The sequence below is a fragment of the Apodemus sylvaticus genome, chromosome 2 (assembly GCF_947179515.1).
Source record: "Apodemus sylvaticus chromosome 2, mApoSyl1.1, whole genome shotgun sequence".
In the NCBI taxonomy this organism is placed as follows: domain Eukaryota; kingdom Metazoa; phylum Chordata; class Mammalia; order Rodentia; family Muridae; genus Apodemus; species Apodemus sylvaticus.
The window spans coordinates 148094431-148118269 of NC_067473.1; the positions used below are offsets into that span (position 1 = coordinate 148094431).

The 23839-nt window shown below is 44.0% G+C and overlaps 1 protein-coding gene across 1 annotated transcript in view; it reads right to left on the reverse strand.

Annotated features, from left to right (window-relative positions):
- Window positions 1-23839, reverse strand: part of Alox5 (arachidonate 5-lipoxygenase) — a 42293-nt gene that overhangs the window by 5717 nt on the left and 12737 nt on the right. Inside the window, exons 4-7 of the mRNA XM_052174655.1 lie at window positions 11452-11574; window positions 8561-8667; window positions 7556-7728; window positions 4620-4766 (exon numbers count right to left, since the gene is read on the reverse strand). Coding sequence (XP_052030615.1) covers window positions 4620-4766; window positions 7556-7728; window positions 8561-8667; window positions 11452-11574 — 550 coding nt within the window. The remainder of the gene's footprint in view (window positions 1-4619; window positions 4767-7555; window positions 7729-8560; window positions 8668-11451; window positions 11575-23839) is intronic.

The following is a 23839-nucleotide window of genomic DNA, read 5'->3' on the forward strand; positions in this document are numbered from 1 at the left end:
CTCTGTGGAAGTTCTAGAAGAATCCAAACATGGACTGTGACTTTCAGATCACAAGAAGCATGCGGGAGTGGTGAGGGCCCTAGTGATGTATCCTTCAACCTGTTTGTGAGCGGTAGGTTCCTGGTCTGTAATCTGAGGACAGCGGTAGAGACATCAAGGAAGGAGCGAGCAGCTGAAAGGAGCCGTGACCCATGCTTTCCTTCTTGACCCTCCCCAGTGCCTGGTGTCCCCCCCACTCCGCCCACTTCTACTCAGTAACTCCCTCAGTCCTCCTCCCTGAACACCCTGACCTTTAGCTCTGTGCTCCACAGGCCTCATACCACTGAGTTACCTTTCACAAATCAGGATCTGCAGCTGGAGCTCTGCTCTGAGCCCCTGCTTTGAAACCAGGTACACGGGGGTGGGGGAGGGGGAGTCCCGGCTTGCCTTTGCCCTCCCAGTTTTACTCCATGCTTGCTTGGGCCAAGTGATTTTTCTCAAAAATGTAAAGAGTTTGTTATCTATTCTTTGAAAAACCCATTTCTTTAAAGTCAGAAAATAAGGCCCTTGAGCAGACTTAGCTGTATCCCCCTAACTAATATGGAAGAAGGTTTTGCGGTTTAAATGTGATGTCCCTATTACCTCGTGTTCCAACACTTGGTCGCTAGCTGGCAGTACTGTTTTGGAAGGCTTGGAACTTTTAGGAGCTGGATCCTTAGGCTTTGAGGTTCCACAGACTGGTCCCACTTCCTGTCTATTTGCCTCCTGATTATAAATGGAAGCAACCACTTCCTATTTCTGCATCCATGCCTCACCTCCACGATGGATTATATTCCCTTAAACTGAGCACCAAAATAACTCTCCCTTCCTTAAACTGTTCTCATTAGAGAGGTTATAAGTACCTTCCTGATTTGTCTCTCCATCCAAAGTAGCACTAGCCAATAGAAATACAATGCAAGCTACACAAATTTAAATTTCCAGGAGGCCACCTTTTTAAATTATATATTTTTTTAGTCAGTCATATTTTTCAAAAGACAAAGGATACATGTAACCCCAGGATAAATATTTACCTCACCACTTTTCTACAACATGAAACCATTCTGAAACTAGTCCTGGCAGATTTCATTTTTTTTTTTACTCTTCTTCTAAGTCTTTGGATTGTGTACAGTTGGAATTCACACTGGATCTTGGTCTGGATTAGTCTCAAGAATGCCCGAGCAAGGAGTCCTAAGCCTTCTAAGCCTCTTAAGCCACTGTGCCGTGGGGGAGACGGCAGGGCATCCAGAGGAACAGCTGCCTCCTACTGCCCGTGGATGGACAAGGAGGGCAGGGAGACACTGCTGACCCCCACGGAATTCTTACACTTGTTTGTTAATGGATTTGACCTTTACATTTATGAGATAATTTCAGATTACTTTTTTTTTAAAGATTTATTTATTTATTATTTGTAAGTACACTGTAGCTGTGTTCAGACACACCAGAATAGGGCGTCAGATCTCATTATGGATGGTTGTGAGCCACCATGTGGTTGCTGGGATTTGAACTCAGGACCTTGGGAAGAGCAGTCAGTACTCTTAACCACTGAGCCATCTCTCCAGCCCAATTTCAGATTACTTAAGTGATCAGGTTTAAGCCAGAACCTGACTTAACCTGCATCCTAACAGGTCAACACACTTGCCATTTCCAGACGGTCCTAGTGAGCAAGGTCCTCAGAGGACTGCTTCCCACCTCTCCGCCCCCCCACCATGGGTGCTCTGATTCCATAGCCGTGTGGCTCACAGATAGCTGCCCCTGTGGCCTGCTTCCTAGAGCACACGGGCCACCTGTCCAGTTCAGGCATCCCCAGACTCTGACTCTATGACTTCTGCTGTGTCCTAAGGTTTGACTTACGTGTCATCACTAAATCCTCACCACGGCCTGACCAAACAGTTCTTCCTCACCCTTCCTATTTTGCAAAGAAGTAAGTGAGGTTCTGAGCGACTCAGCCACTCTCCAGGTCACTCAGGCTGGGAGCTGAGGAGGGATGCTCATTTGCTCTGCCTGCTGTACCTCCATCACACTGTGGCCCCCTCCTCTCTCCGTCTGACCATGCCACACAGGAGCTCCCCAGTGGGCTTTTATACACAGCCTGCCACACCCCCTTCTACCTCTCCAGACTTGTCCTCGTCCCAGCTCTTCTAGAATATTCCCAGGACAATGTGTTTGCATTATTGTAAATGCTTTTGAAGGAGGCCATCTTTTGTTTCTAAATAGAAAATAATATATGCTTATTATTATAAACTACTCTGGCATTTACAGAAGAGTCTAAGAAACAGTGAGAATGTCACCTCTTGTCCAGCCACAAGGGGTTGCTGCTTCCCTAGGTCTTTGCACATGTGTGTATTTGTGTCTAATTTTCATAAACAGAACCTTACTATGAGAAATTTAGGCCTGTCCTTTCTATCTCCAACCTGTTCTGTACGCAGCCTGGTGACCCTGTGTCCTGTGTGTCACCAAGCCAACACCATTGTCTACCCATGTAAAGTATATGGCTTATGGAATGCTGTGTTCCTGCATCTATTTTGCATAAATGAGCTGATATCATCTATATTCCATGTCTTGCTTTCCTGCTTTGGTACTAGCCCTGGGAAGGACCGGGTCAGCTGAGAGCAGATGCTGTTCTCTGAAGGTGCACAGAGCTGCAGTGTTTCCTGCCTTGGGCATGACTCCAGCCCCTCAACCCCTCCTATGTTCAGTCTGTCTGCAGCCTCACACCCACACCAGAGCCACGATCTCCATCCTCCAGCATGATGCTCTGTCGATGCTCAGAAAGGCTGAGTCAGTGCCACCTCGGCAGAGGACCTCTCAGCGCTGCTTCAACTGTTCTGGCCTTGCCAGCCTCAACACAGAGACCCATGGGCCTCTTACAGCCCAGCCTGGAATCCACCCTGTCACAGCAGCTGTGGGCCCTGCTCAGGGGTTGCTCCAGCAACTGCAGCTACCACTGCCCTGGGCTGTATTAATTCTTCTGGGCAGCCATAGAGGAAGGGTTAACCGTGTCCTGTGGCTTGCCCAATGCCCTACTTCCTGCTGACAATGGAAAGAGCTGACATTTGAGTTAGGCCCCTGCCTCTAATAAATACATGTCTGGAACAGGCTATTTCAGAACACCTGTCAGTGGTAATCCATCTCTCTCCTGGCATCTTCCAGCGGTGATTTCCCACATCCCCTGTGGGAATGAAGATTTGATGCGTCAGTTTCTTACACATAGAACTTTCTCTGATAAGAGGCTCAGAACTCTTGGCATTTAGAGGGTTGGGGGCCTGGGAGGCTGGGGGTATAGATATGCAGCCAATTGATTTGATTGATTAATTAATTAAACATTTTGACACTGGGCATCACTTTGTATCCCTGGCTGGCCTTAAATCATCAACCTGGGATTATAAACATAAACTAAACTTCAGGCTTGAGACAGCTGCCTTGAATCTCAGCCCTGTGGCATTTTATAGGCACCTGAACCTTAGGCTCCTTGCCCGGGGAAGATGATTGAGAGCAGTAAGGTGGCAATTGGAGACAGGTACTGTGTGAAACCCAATGATCCTATGCTCTATGATCCCGAATGTTTAGAATGTCTGCGATGCATACACTTCTTTATGATAAGTTTCTCCTCCAGGTCTGGGACAACAGCATATTTTCTATCTACATTCAACACAGCAATGTTTCTGCAGTGACCCATTCGGGAATCATATTGAATAGAACAAAAGTTCTAAACTGCTTCTCCTGTGGTTTAGAGGTTTGCTTGAAACTAACAAGTTTGCTGGAAAATTTAAAATGTGTTACAGCTTTACTGCTTCTTGGTCTTTTGGCTAAGATCAAGCGTAGTGTCTGTTCTTAGGCATTAAACATACAGCATTTTTCAGGATTTCTAAGCTCTCCCAGGCAAAGGTTTTTGGACTGTGTAGAGACCTGCATGTTACCGATATCATTCCCATTACATCCAGTGTCCAGGTCACAGACACTGTGTGCTAAATGCTTAGCCTTCCATCCCGCACGGGGTCTCTGTAAAGCCCTGTCTCCCAGGCACCTTCACTTAGACTCCCTTTGCCCTTCTTAACCTCTTCATTTCTGCCTGAACATGAGCTCTCACAGTGCATGGAGATGAAACCCTGTGCCCACCTGACCCCTCCCCCACGAGAGTACTCCCATGGCCCTCCACTGTCCTCAGGGTTGCAAGAATCTACTTGTATAGAAGAAAATGTTCCTGGACTGGTGCGGCCCCCGGCCTAGCTCAGTGGCTTCTGTTTCCAAGCCTCACCTATCTGGCTTGTGTGGGCATGTCAATGTGGGAACACTCGTCAGGAGGTGGGACAGCATGTCACTGCAGGACAAGCCCTCCCCACTGCTTAGACTCAGTAGGGAATTTCTCAAAGGTACCCAGGAAAGCCACTGCCTGCCTTTTGTGGTGCAGACAGCATTTTCACAGCAGCGGTGAGCTCCAATACCTCATTTTTCTCTCCCAACCCAGAGAAAGCTGGAATGAAAGCTTCTAGTGCCCCTCTGTGGAGCAGATGGTGCTGTCCCAGAAACCCCCACCTCTAACCCTGCACCCAGCCCTTGAGGTACAAGTCGTACAGAAGGGCTGGAGCTGAGCAGCCACCTACCTGGATGGCAATGGGAACGATCTTGTTGGCTAGGTTCTTATATAGCAGGCAGATGGGGGCAGCCAGGAACTGGTGTGTGCAGGGGTCAGTTTTGTTAGCATCGATGCCGTCCAGTAGCTCGTAATCAACGATGAAAATGTTCCCTTCCTGTGGGAGGCAGCCAAATATATTCAAGCTACTTTAAGCAGAAGTGGACCTGAGAGTCAGGCCAGGGGTGGGATGTGATGAATGGTCTTCCAGACATGCATGCCACACTCCATGCATGCACCTTCCCTGTAACTTGGTGTATAGAAACTGTGTTACTAAGAATGGATGGTTCTTCACTTGACTGTGTGAAGTAACTAAATGCAGGATGGCAGCCTGCTCTCCCTGCCTTTGTCAGACCCCTGCAGAGCCTGCCAGTCAGTGTGCTGATCACTGGAGGAGTCTGTCTAACCTACTTTCCTTTCTCTTCAAGGCCAAGGGCACAAAGGTAAGTCCTCATTCTCTCCTCCTTTATACAATATATTTTACATTTACATTCAACACAGTGATGTTTATGCAGCAACCTACTCATGTATCATATTGAACAGAAAGAAAGTTCTGAGCTTCCTCCTTCATGGTTCAGAGGTTTATTTGAACCAAAATATTTGCTCCAAAAATCTAAAATATGTCACAGTCTTGGGTCCTAGAAACAGGTAAACAGGTAACACCTACCAGGACAGACAGACAGACAGACAGACAGACAGACACACACACACACACACACACACACTTGTACCAGGATAGCAATACTACAGTACTATAGCCTGGGGCAGAAGTAATCATCTTGTGGAAACCAACTCCATCCCACCAATAAGTAATGAAGACTTGTTTGGACTAGTTGCAGTACCAAACCAAAGGTCAAAACGACTGGGACCTCTTATTAAGACACATCTTGTCCCCTGGCTCAGGACTTCCTCTATTTAAACTTAAAACTCATGACAGTGTCCCAAGATGGATTTAGGGGTCACCGGACCCCATTATCTCTTCCTTCCTATGTGTCCATATTGATGAAATCCCTCTCTGCTTTCTCCCTTGTTACCTGTCTCTTTTGTTTGTGTATGGGGCTGAGTGGTCAAACCTAGCCTGTCTGGGCCTCAAGAACCCAGGCTTTTACCTCAAAATTTTGGGTATGAGTGGAATTCAAAACACATGGGTCTGGTTTTCCAGCTCCAAATCTGGTTTACATATTTATTTTCTGCTTTCTTATTATTTACTTTCAAAGCTAAGATGAAAGACTGGACATGACTAACTCAGGTTCATAGTGACTGAAAGTTGCTTGATGCTCAGGAAAGAAGTCAAAAGGCCACTCTGAGGGTACTCTGATGAGGCTAGAAAGCGCTCGTGGGAGAAGCCAGACATGCAGAGGCAGCTGGAGGACTTCATTTAGATCAAGTTCAACACTGGGCAAATTAGCCATTGTCATCCAAGACAGGGTACCCAGGAAAGGAGGAGATGGGAGGGATGGAGCTACTCTCTACAGATTTGGGGAAAGACAGGGTCCTTGAGAGGTTCTTCTATTCATGTCCCCCAAATAAATTTCATTGGAAAAGGTTTAAAAGATATTTAGGGGTCAGTAATGTAGCTCAGTGGAAGAGAGCTTGCTAAGACATGTGAAGCTTTGGGGCCAATTCTCAATACTGAAAACAAAAGCAATTTATGAGCTTTGAGTTTAACATTCCACTGAGGTTGTCAAAGAACAGTGGCAAGGATGATGGAGGGCCCTGTGAAGTGTTCTGGTATGGTAGTTGGGGACAGCAAAAGAGACAAGGTAGTATGAGTCTAATCAGTAGTGGACGTTAGATTATTAGATTACTGCCTTGTGATCAAACCACAGCAGAACATCATCATCATGTGTTTGATGGGTCCGCTCAAAGAAAAGATAACCCATCAGCTGCTTTCCCTGGAGTTGGTAGGGACTTGCCAGGAAGAAGATGCTGCCTTGTCTTGGAGAACAGGCAATGCCCTACTTTTGGGTGTCTAGGGGTGATTGTGGTGGTTTAGGTCCCTCTCAGTTCTAAGATGTGCTTATTTCCTGTGCATGGGATAGGTGTAAGGAATTATTATTGTTGTTGCTGTCTGTCTGCATTCCTGTAAGCATGCCAGATACTACAAAGGTCCTGATGAATGGGAAAGGTCTCCCTATGTGGATCAGGACTCCCACTTCAGTTAGTTAAGTAACCTCTCAAAGTCATGTAGGCAGGAAGTTAGGGCTGGACAATATGTGTTTGGAATCTCCATGTACCTAGACAGCATGAGCAGAGGCAACAGAGGTTGCATAAACAGCTGGAGATGGAGGCCCAGTGGTGCTGGCTGCAATGGGGAGATGGAGAAGACAATATGCTGAGGGTTGCTGGGACTATCAGCAAGCAAAATGAAATCTAGCATGGAAATGCCTGGAAGAGCCCATCAGACACAAGCTGATTCAGCCTTGGAACTGGGGATGAGGGCTTGAGCCTGCAAGAGAGAACCAGGAGAGACTGGCTTGGAAAAGTGTGTGAGGGACAGGTAGTACCTATGCTTCTAATTAGCAATAAATTCTACCTACACAAAGTCTACTTCTTTCTCCAGTTTCCTCACCCTTGCAAAGCAGGTGACAGTTGGGTGACCATGTGTGGAACATACCTGTCACAGGGAATGTCACACTGCAAACCCTCTTGTAACTGATGTGGACATTGAACATACTGATACCGTGTTTGCAGATGTGAGGATTGTGTAGATACAGCCTGTCCTGTGACTGCATGTGCCTTGCACAGTGCCTAAAACCCTCATGGACGCTGCAGCCAGGAGAAGGAAGAAGCTACCGATTTCACACTGTCAAACAGTCAAGTCAGTTGTAATCTGGGGATCAGCAAGCATTGGACAACAGGAAGTGGCTACTGTGGAAAGACAAGGTCTTCAGCAAGCAGGCCTACCTGTACTTCCTGTTCTAAACTGAGCTGCCGCTCTAGGCTGCACTCCACCATCTCTGTGGTCACCGGGAGCTTCTGGGGCAACTCTGTGCATCGCTTGATGAGTACTGGGTTGCAGCCATTCAAGAACTGGTAGCCAAACATGAGGTCCTCCTGCCAGTGGTTCTTGACTCGCTCTGTGGAAGAGAATACCCTCTACATAGGATGGCTGGGCAGGATCCCATGATCCTGCAGGAGGACACATCTTTGTAAGGAGCCCTTGTTGGGGGACATCAGGATCTTCTCACTTGCCATTCCCACTTGCTGTGTCTTTCCTCATTGCTGAGTCAGGCTATGCAGCTAGTTTTCCTAGAGCTATGCCTTAGTGAACTGTAAGACTCCCAGGCACTTGCTCTTCTCAAGGTCTCTGGTCCTTCAGCCCAGCATGAAAAGAGAGGAGACTGCTGGTCCCTTGTGCTGAGGTTAGCATCTTTGTCCAACCATTTCTGCCTCCTTAAAGAAGCTATCATGGCTCTTCATCTATTACTCTTTATCTATTACTGTCCAGGACAGTGCCAGGGCTCCAACCAAATAAACTCTGGTCCTAAGGACCTCATTGCTTTAAATTTCATTTTTACTACTATTAAGTGTGTGTGTGTGCGCGCGCGCGCGCGCGCGCGCGCGCGTGCACAGGTGTCTCCAGAGACCAGAGACTTTGGATCCCTTGTAGCTGAAGTTATTGGTGGTTGTGAGCCACCCAGTGTGGATGTTTGGAACTGCACTTAAGTCCTTCGCAAGAGCAGAATTGCTCAGCCATCACTTCAGCCTCCAATGCTACTTTGATGTAGCCCCAGTTCTGCCTTGGCTCTGTGTAGAAGAGCCACAAATGTCTTATGTTTGTAAAGAAAAAGTCCCAATAGCCTTGAGACTTCTGGTGAGATGACGTCGAGGGTGCTTGGGTTGGATGTTTGCAAGTCTCAGACAGAAAAATAATCTCTCCTGTCCTTAGAGCCCCACGATCCCTCTTACCAGAAATAGTGTTGCTGATTTTGACGAAGATTTTCTCGAAGTCTGCAAAGTCGTGCCAGGAAGACTGGAACATGTGCATGAAGCGATTGATGAACAGGTTCTCCATCCTGCAAACCAGGGGACAGGTCACCTTACTCACCCATTATGCCTTTACAGAGGGTCTTTACTTCAAAGTTGGGGGCCTCCTGATAGCCCAGGCAGTTCCAAAGGGAGATGTTGGCTTCCTGGGACCAGGGCAGAAATTATCCTGTGGCAGATGTTCTGCTTACTGACCCTCAGCTGTGTAAGCGTCCAGGCTGATGCCCTCTGGAAGAGCTCGGAATCCCACCCCTGCATGTGTTCATTCATGCAGAGCATGAACCATAAATGGGGCAAGACCTTAAACTCTTAAAACCTGCCCCTAGTGCATTATTTCCACAGCCAGGCTGCCCCTCCTAAGCTTCCCCAAATAGTGCACTAAATATTACCCACCCCACACCTACGGGCATTTTTCACTTAAACCACACTCAACTCCCTGGCCCCATAGGTTTGGGACCATATCATAATCCAAAATGCATTTAGTCCAACTGCAGAAGTCCCTAGAGTCTTGCAAGCTCAGCTCTGTTTAAAAGCCCAAAGTCTCTTCTGAGACTCAAGGTGATCTCTTAATTATAACCCCCGTAAAAAAGAAAGCTGCACATTTCCACACAGAATATACATTACCGTTCCAAAAGGGAGGAAAGTAGGCATAGTGGGGAAATACTGGATCAAAGCAAGACTGAAACCCAGCAGGGCACACGCCAAATCCTTTAGCCCTGTGACTATAGTCAAAGGGCCTAGATGGCTCCCCTCTTCCAACTTTGCTGACTACAACATATATTTCTCTCTTGGGCAGATTCCGATCTACGTATGCAGCTCTTCTATGAATGTATCTCTCAGCTCTGACATCTGTGTGGTCTTTACACAGGGACACCCTTGACACTCCGTGCCGTGCCTTAGTGGCTTTCTAAAACCATGGAGGAAGAAGCCACAACCCCTTCATTTTTGCATCCTTTGTGTCTCTAAAGCCAGCACCAACTGGGTAACTAAGTGTTCAAATGCCCAAGCCTACAGGGTAATTTCTCATTCAGACCACCATAGTTAGTTTATATATTAATTATGTATTTATATATGGGTGTAGATATCTATGTAAATTATTTTATCTTAACCCACTGGAATCTTGATTTTCTTACCTAGAAATGACCAACAATAGCTGTGAAAACACCCAGATCGAGCAGACTGATTCGTGGCCCTCAGCCCAGGCTGCCTGTTGGGTGTGCAGGTTATCAACTTACTCTCTGGGAGACTTGTCTGAGGTTGTTCTTGGTTCTGGGAAGTACTAAAAGTCCCTGGTGGCGTATAAGACTCAATTGTGCTTAATGAGTTTAGGGTTTTCTAGGTTTGTATGATTACAAAAGTTCTCTAAGAGCCAAAGTATAGCATGAAACGTGTCCTTGCTAATCTTGATGAGCTGAAAGGTGTATTTTTTGGTTGTGTCAGCATCCTAGTGCAGACATGTAACCCAGAGTTCAGTGTCTCTGTTGTTTATTTGCAGAGGACTTTAGGCAAGGTCCACAACCTTCTTATCCCTTCTCAGGTTCCTCAGCTGCAGAGAGGGGACAATATGTGCTGTGGTGGTTTGGATGGTCCCCATAGGCTCCTATATTTGAATGCTTAATCACCAGGGAATGGAACTTTTTGAAAGGGTTACAAGGATTAGGAGATGTTGCCTTGTTGAAATAGATGTGTCCTTGTTGGGGGAAACTAAGGTTGGGTTTAAGTTTTCAAAAGCCCACACCTGATCGAGGTTTCTTTCTGTGTGTGTCTGCCTGTGGATCAACGTGTAAAGCTCTGAGCTACGTCTCCAGCATCATCTGTGCCACCATATTTCCAACCATGATGATAATGAACTAATCTCTGGAACTGTGAGCAAGCTCCCTATTAAATGTTTTCTTTTATAAGGATTCCTTGGTCTTAGTGTCTCTTCGCAGCAATAGAGCAGTGATAAATACATATGCTTGCTTCATGAGGTCCCTAAGACAAATGAACAGGAATTCAAGTCATGGGACCAACAGTGGCATCTGAGTCACTGTCACTATAGACTCTGCCCCTTGGCATCAGTCTGGACACCATCTTCAAGTAGACTGGCTGCAGGAGTGAACTGGAAGTGGAGATGGAGTGTTATAAGTAAGAACAGCCTCTGCTTTGAGTTGAAAGCACAGGGATGTAGGGTTGGAAGACTTCTGGGTCAAGGCTGCTTAGACATAAGTCATCTTGCAATTGTTCCATGACAGACTACCTCCTGGCCTGGATAGAACAAACACAAGGAGAACGGTGTTCAGATGAACTGCTCCCCCAGTTCAGGGTCCATAAAGGAAAGGAATGAGGGTCCTATTATAAGAAAGATCAAATCAAATATGAGTCTTTTCTATCATATGCTCCTAAAACTTGTGTTCAGGACAAGAAATTAAAATCTTTTTACTGCCCCTCCCGATAACCTTGAATTTCTATGGAAATGCTTTAATGTGCCCTCCCACAGCAAATCTTTATTTATACAAAGGTCTACTGTTGTATTCTAGGCATTTGATGGCCTGGATCAGTGACCCCTTTCCCCTTTTTTCATTTCTTGTGTGCCAAATCTTTCCAGATTAGGTTGTTAAGGCTGTGAGTTGGATCCCTGTCAATGCAGAAAAACACAGTCACCACCTGAGTTAGAATAAGCAAGCGCAATTCCTGTCTTGGTGTGTGACCACCCTTCTGATCAAGAGAATGGCTTGCCTTGTCCAGACACTTGAGGTGGAATGGTGTGCTTTTCCATTGAGATCCCCAACTATCAGATGGGCCACCCATACCCTGAAGTTCCTCAAACTTACGCTTTTGAGTAGTTGAGAACAAAGTCCACTCCTTTCTCACTATCAAACTGGATATCTCGGGGCAGATCCTTGTGGCATTTGGCATCAATACTCAGAGGGAATCCTGGGTTCCACTCCATCCATCTAGCATGGGAAAAGTGAAAACACTATGGTTAGAGATGGCCCTTCTGGCTGTCTCCTGAGCGGAGGCTGCCGTGTTGTCACACAAGGTTATTTCCCATTATAAGCTCAATGGACTAGAAGCAGAGGCACCAGGAAATCTTTCCAGCATTGGATGGCAACCATTTGTGCTATGGCTATGGCTAAGAGGGGTCAAAGGAAGAGGGCTTAAGGCTCCTATGACACACTCAGCCAGGGCCAAGTGTCCGGCCAGCTTGGTCAACGAACATCCTGATTCTGTGTGTGGTGACTGGGGAAGGAGATAGTTTTCAGTGGTGGAATCATAGGGCATTAGAGGAAGTGAGAAAGAACACTGGGTGCAGACCACTGAGGGAATGTCCCTATAACATCTGGCCTGCAGCAGGGTTAGAGGTGGTTATAACCAGAGTAGCTCCCTCTGGAGAGAAGCAGACGCCAACTCCAGTGAGAATGTTGACCCTTACAGCCTTCATGCATTGGATACTCTCTGAACACTCTCTGAGAACAAACTAATGAAAACAAAATCATGTTCATCCACTTGGGACAGGGAAAATAAATTGTTTTTGCTTAAATGCTGAAATATTCATTCTGAGTTCAGTTTTCATGTATATCCCTGACTTTCCTTGACATTAAAACTCCCTTTATAGATGCAGGTTTTGGACGTGGAGAAGTCTTTGGGACTTTAACATGACCTTGGCTTCAACTGTGCAGATTCCTCATCTTCTTCTTCTTGATGTCTGGCTGATCCTCTTAGAAATGTACATTTTTGGAAAGAAATTGCGTGCACAAACAGAGCTGATGGAATGATTGAAATTTCGAATGAGTTTGTGGAGTTTGTCATATTATAGGTCCAAGAGCATCGTTTGAAATCTAGTCTCTTCTCTATAACCGGGGGGTCTCTGGGTCTTTGAGGAATGCGCCTCCCCTAATTTAAAGTTCATCCGTTTGAACAAAGAACAGAGGGCTGATTGATAGGCCCTTTTCTTAGGGTAAACAGCCTAATCTAGAGGTGAATTTGTTGACCATTTCACCAGCAGGGGGCGCTACGGTCCTACTGGTGGGAGAAATACTCTCCAGGCCTTTACGGCTTTGTCTCAGGTCAAGAGTGTGAGGAAAAAGCTGGATGTTGGCCTTTGTCTATCAGAGATCTGTCTAACTTCTAGACCCTCCTCAGCAGGTTGTATGAAAACCTTCCATTTGTATTGTTCCTGTGCCCTTTACCACAAGTATATTAGTAAGTATAAAAATAAGAACAGTATAAAAATGTTGTTTATTTGGAAAAATGAATAGAGGTGTCTTCAATACACATCCAAAAGTGAGCCAGCTATTGGGGGACCACCCACCAGTCAACCATCATCAATCACATAAATGCTTTTGCTCTTCATGCTTGGCAGTTCAAGGGATGCAGTGACTTCAAAGGATTGAGTGGAGCTGACCCTGTGTACCAGGTGACATGGGGACCAGGGATAGATAGCATTCACATTTTACTTTATCTTATCTTATTTTAAAAATTATACTTATTATTAACTTAAGTGTAGATGACATGTGTGAGCACATGTGAGTTGTGTCCACTGCATTGAGTGCTGGTTTAAAAATAGACAGGCAGAGCCATCCAGGTGGTGCACACCTTTAATCCAAGCACTCGGGAAGCAGAGGCAGATGGAGCTCTGTGAGTGTGAGGCCTGCCTGCTCTACATTGGCTACTTTCAGGGGGGCTAAGGCTATACCATGAGACTCTATCTCAAAAATAAAAGCAAACAAAAATAAACTCAAAACACTGTTGAGATGTGTTTCAGGTAAACAGATCCTTTAATAATGCTGACCACCAACCATATCGGGACTTAATTCTTAATGCCACTGAAGGAAGAAGGGGGAACAAAAAGGAGTCTTATGTTTTCCTGGAAGGGGTAGGTGCTATGAAGTACTTTGATCCAGCATTCAGGCAAGAGTCGATGAGAAGTGGGCCACAATTCAAAATGTCCCTGTGCTTTGGGAGCTGTGGGAAGGCTGGGCTTGTTTGCAGCGGGAAGAGGGAAAGCGCTTCTGTCAGCGTGCTGAGGCTCTGTGCTGTGGGCGGGGTTTCAGGAGGCGTGGTTGCAGCTCTCCAGGCCGCTTAAAGCTCCAGGTTCCTAAAGCACCCCGGGCTCCTTCTCAGTCAAACAGGACCTCCTTCTGAGGACTGCTTTGGGGAGTTGATTCTCCCAGCAGCAAGTCATGAGTAGAGGATGGACTCTGGTCATCCGGGCTTGCGTGGTGAGTGCTTTTACGAGCTGAGCCATTTCAATTTTTCTGCAGAGTTTGGAAATTGTTTTGTCAGCTCAGAAAGAACGTTCTCAAGGTATCGCACCAGGGGGCTGTCATTTACCTCCTTGGCAGATGAGAGCGTTGTATGAGAACCGAACAATTGGCCAGAGAGCTTCCTACTGGCCTCTGAAACCAGACACCCATGTCCCTTCCACGGAATGAGACATACAGACAAGTCAACCCACAGGAGCCAAAGGCCTCCATACCCACAGACAGCAATAGGCCAGTGGGGGGGGGGGGGGGGAACAAAAACCTCACACTCCATGGAGGAAGGCCACAAAGATCAAGTAGCTAGAAACAAGGAAGAGGCAGAAAAGACATCTGATTTGGAGGGAGAGAGCTTACGGAGGTGTAGACGGTGCAATTTACTGTGAGAAGACATCTGTCCTCACAAAGACAAAGAAATCGAAAAGATTACAGCCAGTGTGGGAACTGATCAGTCTCTTAAAGGACAGAAAGTGTGTTCATTAATGAACTCTTTAAGCGCCTTCTTTGTGCCATGAAAGAACCTGAAAAATTCCAAAACAATTGTCATCCCAACACAGACTGGGGGAGATCTCAGGGGCCCCACTCCTAGATGAAGACCTACAAGCAATTAACAGCTGCAGAGTCGAATGGTTTGTTACGCAATACCAAAAAGTCAGCCCTAGAAACATACACATGCAGGGAACACTTAGGGGACAGGGCTCAGCAGGTTGTATTTATATGTTGACTGGCTTTTATGTATATTTACCAACAAGGGTTAAAATAAAGAGGAGGCTGTGAGTTGGGGGATGGATAGACATTGGAAGGGAGGAGTTAGGAGAGGAAAGAAGTGATGTAATCATATTTTAATTAAATTATAAAAAGACTTCGAAAAATAGTTGTTTTAATTTAATTATTTTAATGCTTTCATTTATTTAATTGACAGATAAAATTATACATATTTGTGGTGAATTTAAACAAAGACATTTTGGCTGGCTAAGCAGCCTGCTTCCCTTCCCTTTTTCTCCTTTAGGCTGTGAGTTTAATTGTTTTAACTTTCAGGATAATATCTTATATGTAAGTGTTCTGTCAGATGCAGAGGGAGGAGATAAGTCATACTGAGCTCGTGATAGCAAGTAAAACTGGAATAAGTAAAGGATGCCTTCCTGAACAACTCTACCTTCCTCTCTCTTCTGAAGACTGGCCTCCTGGCTGCTCTGCCTCCTGTTTATCAGCTCCTCAGAATGAGCCTTCTCAGTGTCAGAGGACATATAACTTGGCTTCTGCATGCACAAAATATAACACTTGCTCGACACAACTGTGAACTAATGTTCCCAGAAAAGAAAGCTGCACTCATTCTAAAGGTTTTACAAGGCTGATTAACTTGTGGGAACTTTGTTATTGTAAAGACTTGGTGTGCTGATCTAGAGAAAAATTATCTTGGGCCACCTTTTGTCTCTTTAATAGCCAATCGTCGCCTGCCTCTATGTCTGATATATCATCCTTCCCAACATCAGGTAAAATCTGTGGACTGTGTGAACGCACCGGCAGCTGCTTCACTCCCAAAGCTGAGACTACCGCCAGGCACCTCTCAAACCGGTAGCAGGTCTCCCCCAATTTGATGTAGCTCATGCAACCAATGTTCCCACTGATGTGCCTGGAAAAGGCTTTGGGTTAAGGCTCTCTCTTATTCTGTGGGTATGGATGCTATGTAGCTGCTTCTGTGTGGGAATGCAGTATTCAGAGCACCCAAGTAAGCCAGGCTGGGATCATTCGCATTTGCATTTGCATCACAATACATAATCTCATTTTATCTGTGAGGTTAAGAGCTGTTCTGAGACAAGAGATTAATGTTCTGGAGACAGATCTGCCAATGATTAAAGGACTTCTATATCAGATATGCAGGCTACTTCTCTGTGTGTAATATTCAAAATAAGTAGGGATCAAGCTGAATGTTCACCAGTAGGAGAGTCATTGGCTCAGTCTGTAGTGCTTATGCATGACCCATGAACACGTAGCAATTTCTGAAGAAGAAATGAGACACCATCCCACCCATTAGGCAGGCAAGAATAAAAATGTCTCATGTTGAATGTGTTGGTGTTACAGGGGAATGGCGTCATACAGCCACACAGGCCAAGGGTGGAAAGTGCCTGGACAGCTGGGCAAACAATTACCAAGATGTAGAGAACTCAGATGATGCACATACTTGGTAATCCCACAGATCTGCGTCTAGACATATTCCCCAGAGGAGTTCTCTCACGAGAGCATGGACAGAAAGCTCACTGTGACTCAGTTTGAAAGCACTAGGAGGCACCCATGTATTCATCAGCAGGTAGCCAAATAAAAATAGTAATGTGGTACCTAAGAATGATGCTTCCAGGGCTGGGGGTAGAGGGCTTGCTTGCTTACCGTTTAATAGGTCCTGGGTTCAGTTTTCAGAACCACAAAACCAAAAATGTGTGATACATTTAATGATACAGAAATTAAAATGAAAGGCTGACTAGGTATGCCAATGGCTGGTCTTCAGAGCATAGTGAGTGAAGACTGAAAGGCACAGATGTATTAAGTCAGGGCTGTGAAAGCCCTCAGACCACCGTACACTGTGTCACACCCTTGGAGGGTGCAGTCAGTGAGGGCCAGGGGCCACGGAGCTCTGCCCTGGGCCCTTTCTCTGCCCTTTTCCAGATGGGCTACTGAGTCACGCCAGCAGAGTTCTTGGAAGTACTCTCTGGCTCAGCTTCTATAATCTGGAAGCCCGAAGATCTGTGTGAAAGGGGAACTTCACGATTGTGCAGACAGTGCAAAGTTCAGCGTTTCCTGACCGGAAATGGGGCCATGGGTGGCAGCAGGGCTGCTGAAGAGAGCATCTGAGTGGAAGGAGGGGGTAAAATAAGTTTTAAGAAAGGCGCGGGATATCGGCTTCTCGTGCTCTCCACAAGACCCAGGTTGTGATGAAGCTAAATGGCCTCCAGGAGGTCAGGCTAGGTTGCCAGCTCTTAGGTGAACGGAGAAGTCTAATTAGGTGTGCACCAAACCACACTAAGAAGTTAGTGGCTGACAACAGATTAAGTCACTCTCGAGTTTTGTGTTAACCCACTCCACAGACTGGCAGTAAGTCTTATAGAACTTTATAGAGGGCTTTGCCACAGGGAGTTGAAGTAGGGAAGGGAGCTGAAGAAGCTCCCTCAGCCCTGTGGGAGGGAAGGAAGACTCTGGGACAATGACACATTGAACTTTTGAATTTTTGGCATGACTATAGTGTAATCAGGTTACTTTCTCATGCCAGACAGTGAAGGTGCAAAAGTTTTTAACTTTTTTTTTTGGTGTTTATGGTTTTAATTCTATCTATCTATCTATCTATCTATCTATCTATCTATCTATCTATCTATCTATTTTTATTGAATATAATCTTCATTGATATTTGAAATGCTAAAACCTTTCCCGGTTTTCCCCCTCCCCAAAAGCCCCCAACCCCTCCTCCCACCCCGTGCTTCCAAGTTTATGCCCCTCCACCCAACCCACTCCCTCTTCTCCCCTCACTGCTTGATTTCCCTTCATTGGAACATCTATTGAGCCTTCACCGGACCAAGGACCACTCCTCCCACTGATGCCTGACAAGGCCTGTGAACTAGGGCATGTAGACATATGCATTTGTCTCTCTCTCTCTCAATCTGCCTGTCTTCCTGTCTGTCTCTCTCCTTCTCTCTTTCCCCTCCCCCTCTCAGAGCCTAAACATCCCTCTAGCTACCTCCCACACCAGTGAGAGTATCCTCAACCCTTACTCTTAGCACTGAAATACTTAATTTTCTTTTTTAAACAGGCTGGCCTTGAACATCTGGGACCAAATGATTCTTCTGTTTAGCCTCCCAAATAATGTAGGACAATAGGCATGGCACCAAGCCCAGTCACCCCTGTGATGTGATGTCACTTCTTTGTTATTGGTCATAGCCCCATTGCCACATGTTTCCCTTAGCAACAGAATTCAGAGCTCAGGGCCAGCTGCAGGTGCTTCTGGCATCTTGCCTTCATCATGTGACCATTCATATTGGTCTCCGAGTGGCTCACTGATAGCTATTACCTGGCAGTATGAAGCAAAATAATCCCTTTTCTTCCCAAGTTTCATTTGGTCATGGTGTCTTATTACACCGATAAAACCCCAAGGAAGACAGTTGCCATGAATATTTGCATACAAATATTTGGCGTAGACATATGGCTTAGTTACTATTGTTAATATCAGTGCAGTGCAGGAGACTGAGGCCATGGCTCTTATATATACTAGGTAAGTAAGTGCTCTGCCATTAGCCACACCCCTAATTCTGGTTGTATTCTTTTTGGAAACACGATAAGAAGTGCTGCTGGGTCACATGGTGGTACTATCTATAATTCTGCGGAAGAACTGATCTGTCTCCCGGAATGGCTGCGGCTGGTTGACCCTACCAGAGTGCTGCGGCTTGATCCCTGTTCCTCCTCTGTCATTTTTACCTTTGTTAGAGTTCTCTATATATTTTGAATTCAAACCTCTCACTGGATGCAGGTTGCATGTGTTGGTCAATCTTTTTACTGTTTTGGTGGAGTTCAGTGAAGTATAGAAGATTTATGTTTTGACAGAGTCCAGTGTGGCAACTGTCCTTGTGCTGTGTGTGCTTAGAGTCATAGCTAAGAGGATTTGCTGAGCCTGGATATGATATTTGCTCTTCCATTCTCTACGTGTTGTGTAGATTTTGTTCCTACATTGAAGTCTATACTACAATTTGAATTAATATTTTTTACGGATTTATAGGCATATAATTTTTATGCCATAAAATTTACCCCATGACAGCCAATAATTAAAGTCTTTTTTTTTGATCTTTATCATAGATATGGGCAACCATCCCCATAGTCAATAGTAGAACATTTTAATGATTCCCCAAAGGAACCCTTATCTTTAGCCATCATTGCTATTACTGGCCCCTCTGTCCCTAGGCAACATCTATAGTTTGGATAATAAAGGCTTGACTCCTGCTAATGGTCTTCCTGGGAAATGGTAGCCAGAAGTTCAGTCACAGGGCACACATTGAAGGGACGTAGGATTCTGGGCCCTTCTGTCTGTCTCTCAGCTGCTGTGAGGTAAGTAGCTTTGTTCTCTATCACAACGACTCTGTAATGGTGTGCTTCTTTGACACAAGGCAAACCATGGGTCCTCCTGGCTGTAAACAAAAACTTCCAAAACTATGGTCTAAAATAAATATTTCCTATTTTAAGTCATTTTAACTCAGATATTTTTCAATCTAAGAAAAAGCTAACAGTGGTGGTTAATGTTGACAGTTAGCTTGATGGGACCTAGGATCACTTGGGTGATAAACTTCAGCACACTTATGAGGCAGTTGCTAGAGTGCAATTAATTGACATAGGAAGGCCCAACCCAAATGTAGATAGTACCATTCCATGAGATGGGGTCCTAGACTAAATACACAGAAGAAAGCAGGTAGAGCACCAGACTTCATCTCTTTCTGCTCCCTGATTATGAGCTCAATGTGATCAACTCCTCATACTTTGCTTCTATGTATTCTCTCAGACTATCCAAAAAAAAAAACCAAAAACAAACAAACAAACAAAGTCCAAGGTGAAACAATCTCATTTCAGTTGCTTTTCTCAAGCATTTTGTCACAACTATGAGAATAGCAGATATAAGATTTGGAAGTAAGGTACCATCCCATGGTACCTTATGCTAATCATGTGGTTCTTTTCCTCTGCATGAATTCTCTGTCTCTCTCTCTCTCTCCCTCCCACTCAGTGTGTGTGGGGTACATGTGTGTGTGTGTGTGTGTGCACCTGCCATGACATGTGTATGGAGGTCAGAGGACAACTTTTGGGAGTCTTTTCTTTCTGCAGATAGTGAATGAAATACTAATAGCTGCTACAACATGCATGGGCCTAGAAACTATCATGTTAAGTAAAAACAAGCCAGTCATAAATGTTATGTTATTGATTGTATCATTCATTGTATAAGGACTGTTCAGATCAGGGTAATCTTTAAAGACACTAGTCTATGTATGGCTGCTATAGTTGAGGTATTATTTACTTCTGCCTTTATTGTGACAAAGTATTTGATAAAAGCAGCTTCTTAAGGGAAGGCTTACTGTGGTTCACAGTTGAAGAGTGCACTCCATCTTGGTGGGGGAAACACACAGAGGAGTGGGGTTCTTTTTTTGGATCAAAGATTGCTTCTATTTTATTGATGTTGGCCAAGAAATTATTTCTATCTTACCACCTCAATTAACCCAACCTGAAATCTCACAGACACATCCAGAGATTTGTCTCCTAGGTAATTATACATCTTAGATGTAATTCCTAGATGAATTCTTGCCCCTTTTAAAATTGTATTTTTGAACAGAATTTGAAGGAAGAGCCAACCAATGATTGGCCCACTTGGGACCCATGCCACGAGAGGATGCCCATCTCTGACACTGTTAATGATATTCTGTTATACTTTTAGACAGGATATTAGCATAACTGTCATCAGAGAGGTATCACCCAGAAACCAATTGAAACTGATACAAAGAACACAGACAAACATTAAGTGGAGCTTGGGAAATACTGCAGAAGATGGGGACGAAGAATTGTAGGAGTCTGAAGATTTAAGGACACTACAAGAAAACCCACAGAATCAACTAACCTAGGCCCATAAGAACTCATAGAGACTGAAACGCCAACCAGAGAGCATGCATAGGAGAGACCTAGGCCCTCTACACATATGTAACGGTTGTGCAGCTGGGTCTTCATGTGGGACTCCTAAAGTGGGAGCAGGGACTGTCTTTAACTACAGTGCCTGCCTTTGGATCCCTTTCCCCAACTGGGATGCGTTGTCTAGCCTCTATAGGAGAAGTTGGGCTTAATCTTATTGCAACTTGAGATGCCAAAGCTAGTTGATATCCATGGGAGTCCTGCCCTTTTCTGTGACGAAGGAGAGTGGGCGTTGGGGAGAGGGAAGATGAGAGGAAGAAGCTGAGAGGAGAGGAGGGAGGGGAAGATGTGATTGGGATGTAAAGTAAACAACTTCATAAAAATAAAATTGTATTTTCTCTCTTGAGTTTTATAAGAGTTCTTTAGATAGTTTGGACATAAATCTTTGGTCAAATAAATGTTTTGCAAATATTCTCTCATTTCTGTGAGTTCTTTATGTGTAGGTATGTTTACGTACACAAGTATATCCATTCATGCAAAGACCAGAGGACAACACAGCTGTCATTTTTTTTTTAGAAGCAATCTACCTTGTTTTTGAAATATGCTCTCTCCCTAGATAGGAGCTCACCAAGTAGGCTTGGGTGGATGGCTCTTCATGCCCGGCACTAGGATTACACATTATATGTTACTGTGTCTGAGTATGTGCATGTGTGTGCATGCATAATCCTGTGTGTGTGTGTGTGTGTGTGTATAGAGAACATAGAGGGTGAAGGTTGAATTGGGTCACTCCACCTTATTTCTTGAGACTGGATCTTTTCGCTGAACCTGGATCCACTGATTTAGTGGATTAGTGAGTCCTGTATTCCACCTGTCTCTGCCCCAACAGTGCTGGGATTATAGAGAATCACTGTCGTTCTGGGCTTTTACATGGATGCTAAGGATAGCACCTTAGGTCCTTCTGGCATTTTATTTACTGGGTGGTCTCTGTGGCCCCCACAGGTTTTTTTAATGTGGATTCTGGGGATTGGACTCAACTCCTCCTGCTCATAAGGGAATTGCTTCACCAACAGTCTTTCATTTTCGTCATGGTGCCCTTTGAGACATAAAAGCCTGAAACTTTGGTGATGTCTAGTCATCTGCTTTTTCTCTTGCTATGTATGATGTGGTGTTCTGTATCAGAATCCTTTGGCAACTCAAGGCCATGGATGTTCACTCTTGTATTTTCATAGGATTGTATGGTTTTAATTCCACCATTTAGGTAATCAATTTGGTGTTAGGTAAGGCTCCAACATCATGTACTTTGTACATGTTTGTACAACATCATGCTTGTTTGTACTTGGGCTATCCAGTTTTCTCAGTACTATTTATTTAAAGGGCTATTATTTACATACAGATTTGTCTTGCTGATTCCACCAAATTCAATTCACCATAAGTATGTAAGTATAAGGTTTTCTTTTCTGGATTTGGAATTCTAATTCATTGCTCATGATATAGCTACATTTCCCTGAATACCATGATTGTGCAGAAATCTGTATGTTGGGAAATTTAGATTTTCTAACTTTCGTATTTTCAAGATTGGTCTGGTTATTTTGTATGCCTTGTATTTCCACATAGATTTGAGGAACATCTTGTCAATCTTGCTTTTAAAAAATACTAGCTAGGATTTTCAACAGCAACTCTCTCCACCATCCATCATTCCTGGGAGAAGGATTGCCACTTTAGCAAAGCTAAGTGGACATGAGATATTTTCAACTCACTTAGATTTTCTTTAATTTATTCTTTTCAACTGTATTCTAGGGTTTTGTCACTAGTCTTAGAATGCTTTTGTTAAACATCTTAATAAATATTTTATTGATTTTGAACTTACTCTAAGTAGATATTTTTTCTTCTTTTGCTACAATGTATAGAATTTTTGATTTAGTTTGTATCTCATAATCTTGTTAATTTATTAGTTTTTCATAAATAATTAAACAATTGTGAATTTATTAGTTATATAAAAGACTATGTAATCCATGAAAAGTGATTGTATAAAACATTTTCTTCTTTCCTAATTGACCAAATAGACCCTTCAGCGAAATACAGAATAGAAGCAGCATAAGGGGACGTCCTATCATTTCCTAGATCTTAGGGGAAAGCAGTTTGTCTTGGGGGTTTTCTATAGATGCTCTTTATGGTGTTGAGGACATTCTCTTCAATTCCAGTATTGCGAATGTTTCATTATGAAAGAATGTTGAGTTTTCTCAAATTCCTTTTTTTGTATCTGTATTATATATTGTATATACATGTATATATATTTAAATGATTATAGATACTTTTGTTCATTTTGTATATATATTAGAGTAACAAAGTTTTATATGTTTAAAAACACTGTATTCCTAGGGAAAATCTTATTTGTTAATACCATATGAACTTGGCTTGCTAATATTTTGCTAAAAATATTTGCAGTTGTATTCTTGTGAGGTATTTGTGTATTGCTTTATTTTTTAATGATGCCTTTGCCTAGGTTTTGTACAATATTGCTATCATACAATACATTGGAAAATATTGCCTTCTCACCTATTTGGGGGAAAAGTCTATATAAGATTAATATTAATTCTTTAATGTTTGTTAGAACTTACCCATGAAGCTACCCGAGCTTTTATTTATAGGACATCTGAAAATTGTCAATTCTATATTACATGGGACTGTCTTATTAAGATCCTCTTATTTCCTTAAAAACAATGTCTGCATGTTTGTGGTATGTATGTGGGTGTCTGAGTGTATCTAGGTTCAGGCGTACACACCTAACACTGTGTGTGGAGGTCAGAGGTCAACTTTTGGGTGTTGGTAATGACCTTTCACCTACTGGGGTTGTTTCTACTGCTGGGCACTGTATTCCAGGATGGCTGTTCTTTGTCACCACGACCATCTTCCTACAGCAGTGCTAGGATTACAGATGTACACTATTATGTCCAGATTTTGTGTGTTCCAGGGGTCAAACTTGGGTGGCCAGGCTTGCATGACTTCTGCCTTTACTTGCTAAGCCAAGTCCCTGGCCCTGACTTATTTAATTTTTAAGTAAGTGATAGGCCGTGCCTTTCTAGGATTTGTCCATTTCATCTTACACTTACATACAGCACATAGCGTCCTTTTCATTCATTCACTTTCCTATGAAGTATTGTTTTTTTTCTTCATGTTTAATTTGAATAATTTGGACTCTTTTCTTGATCACATGTAATGACATCAATGTTGTTGTAGATTATGTGTTACTTTTATAGTTAAAATATTACATGAAGACATAAATGGTTAAGACAGTCCATACAATAGTGGGAAAGGTGAC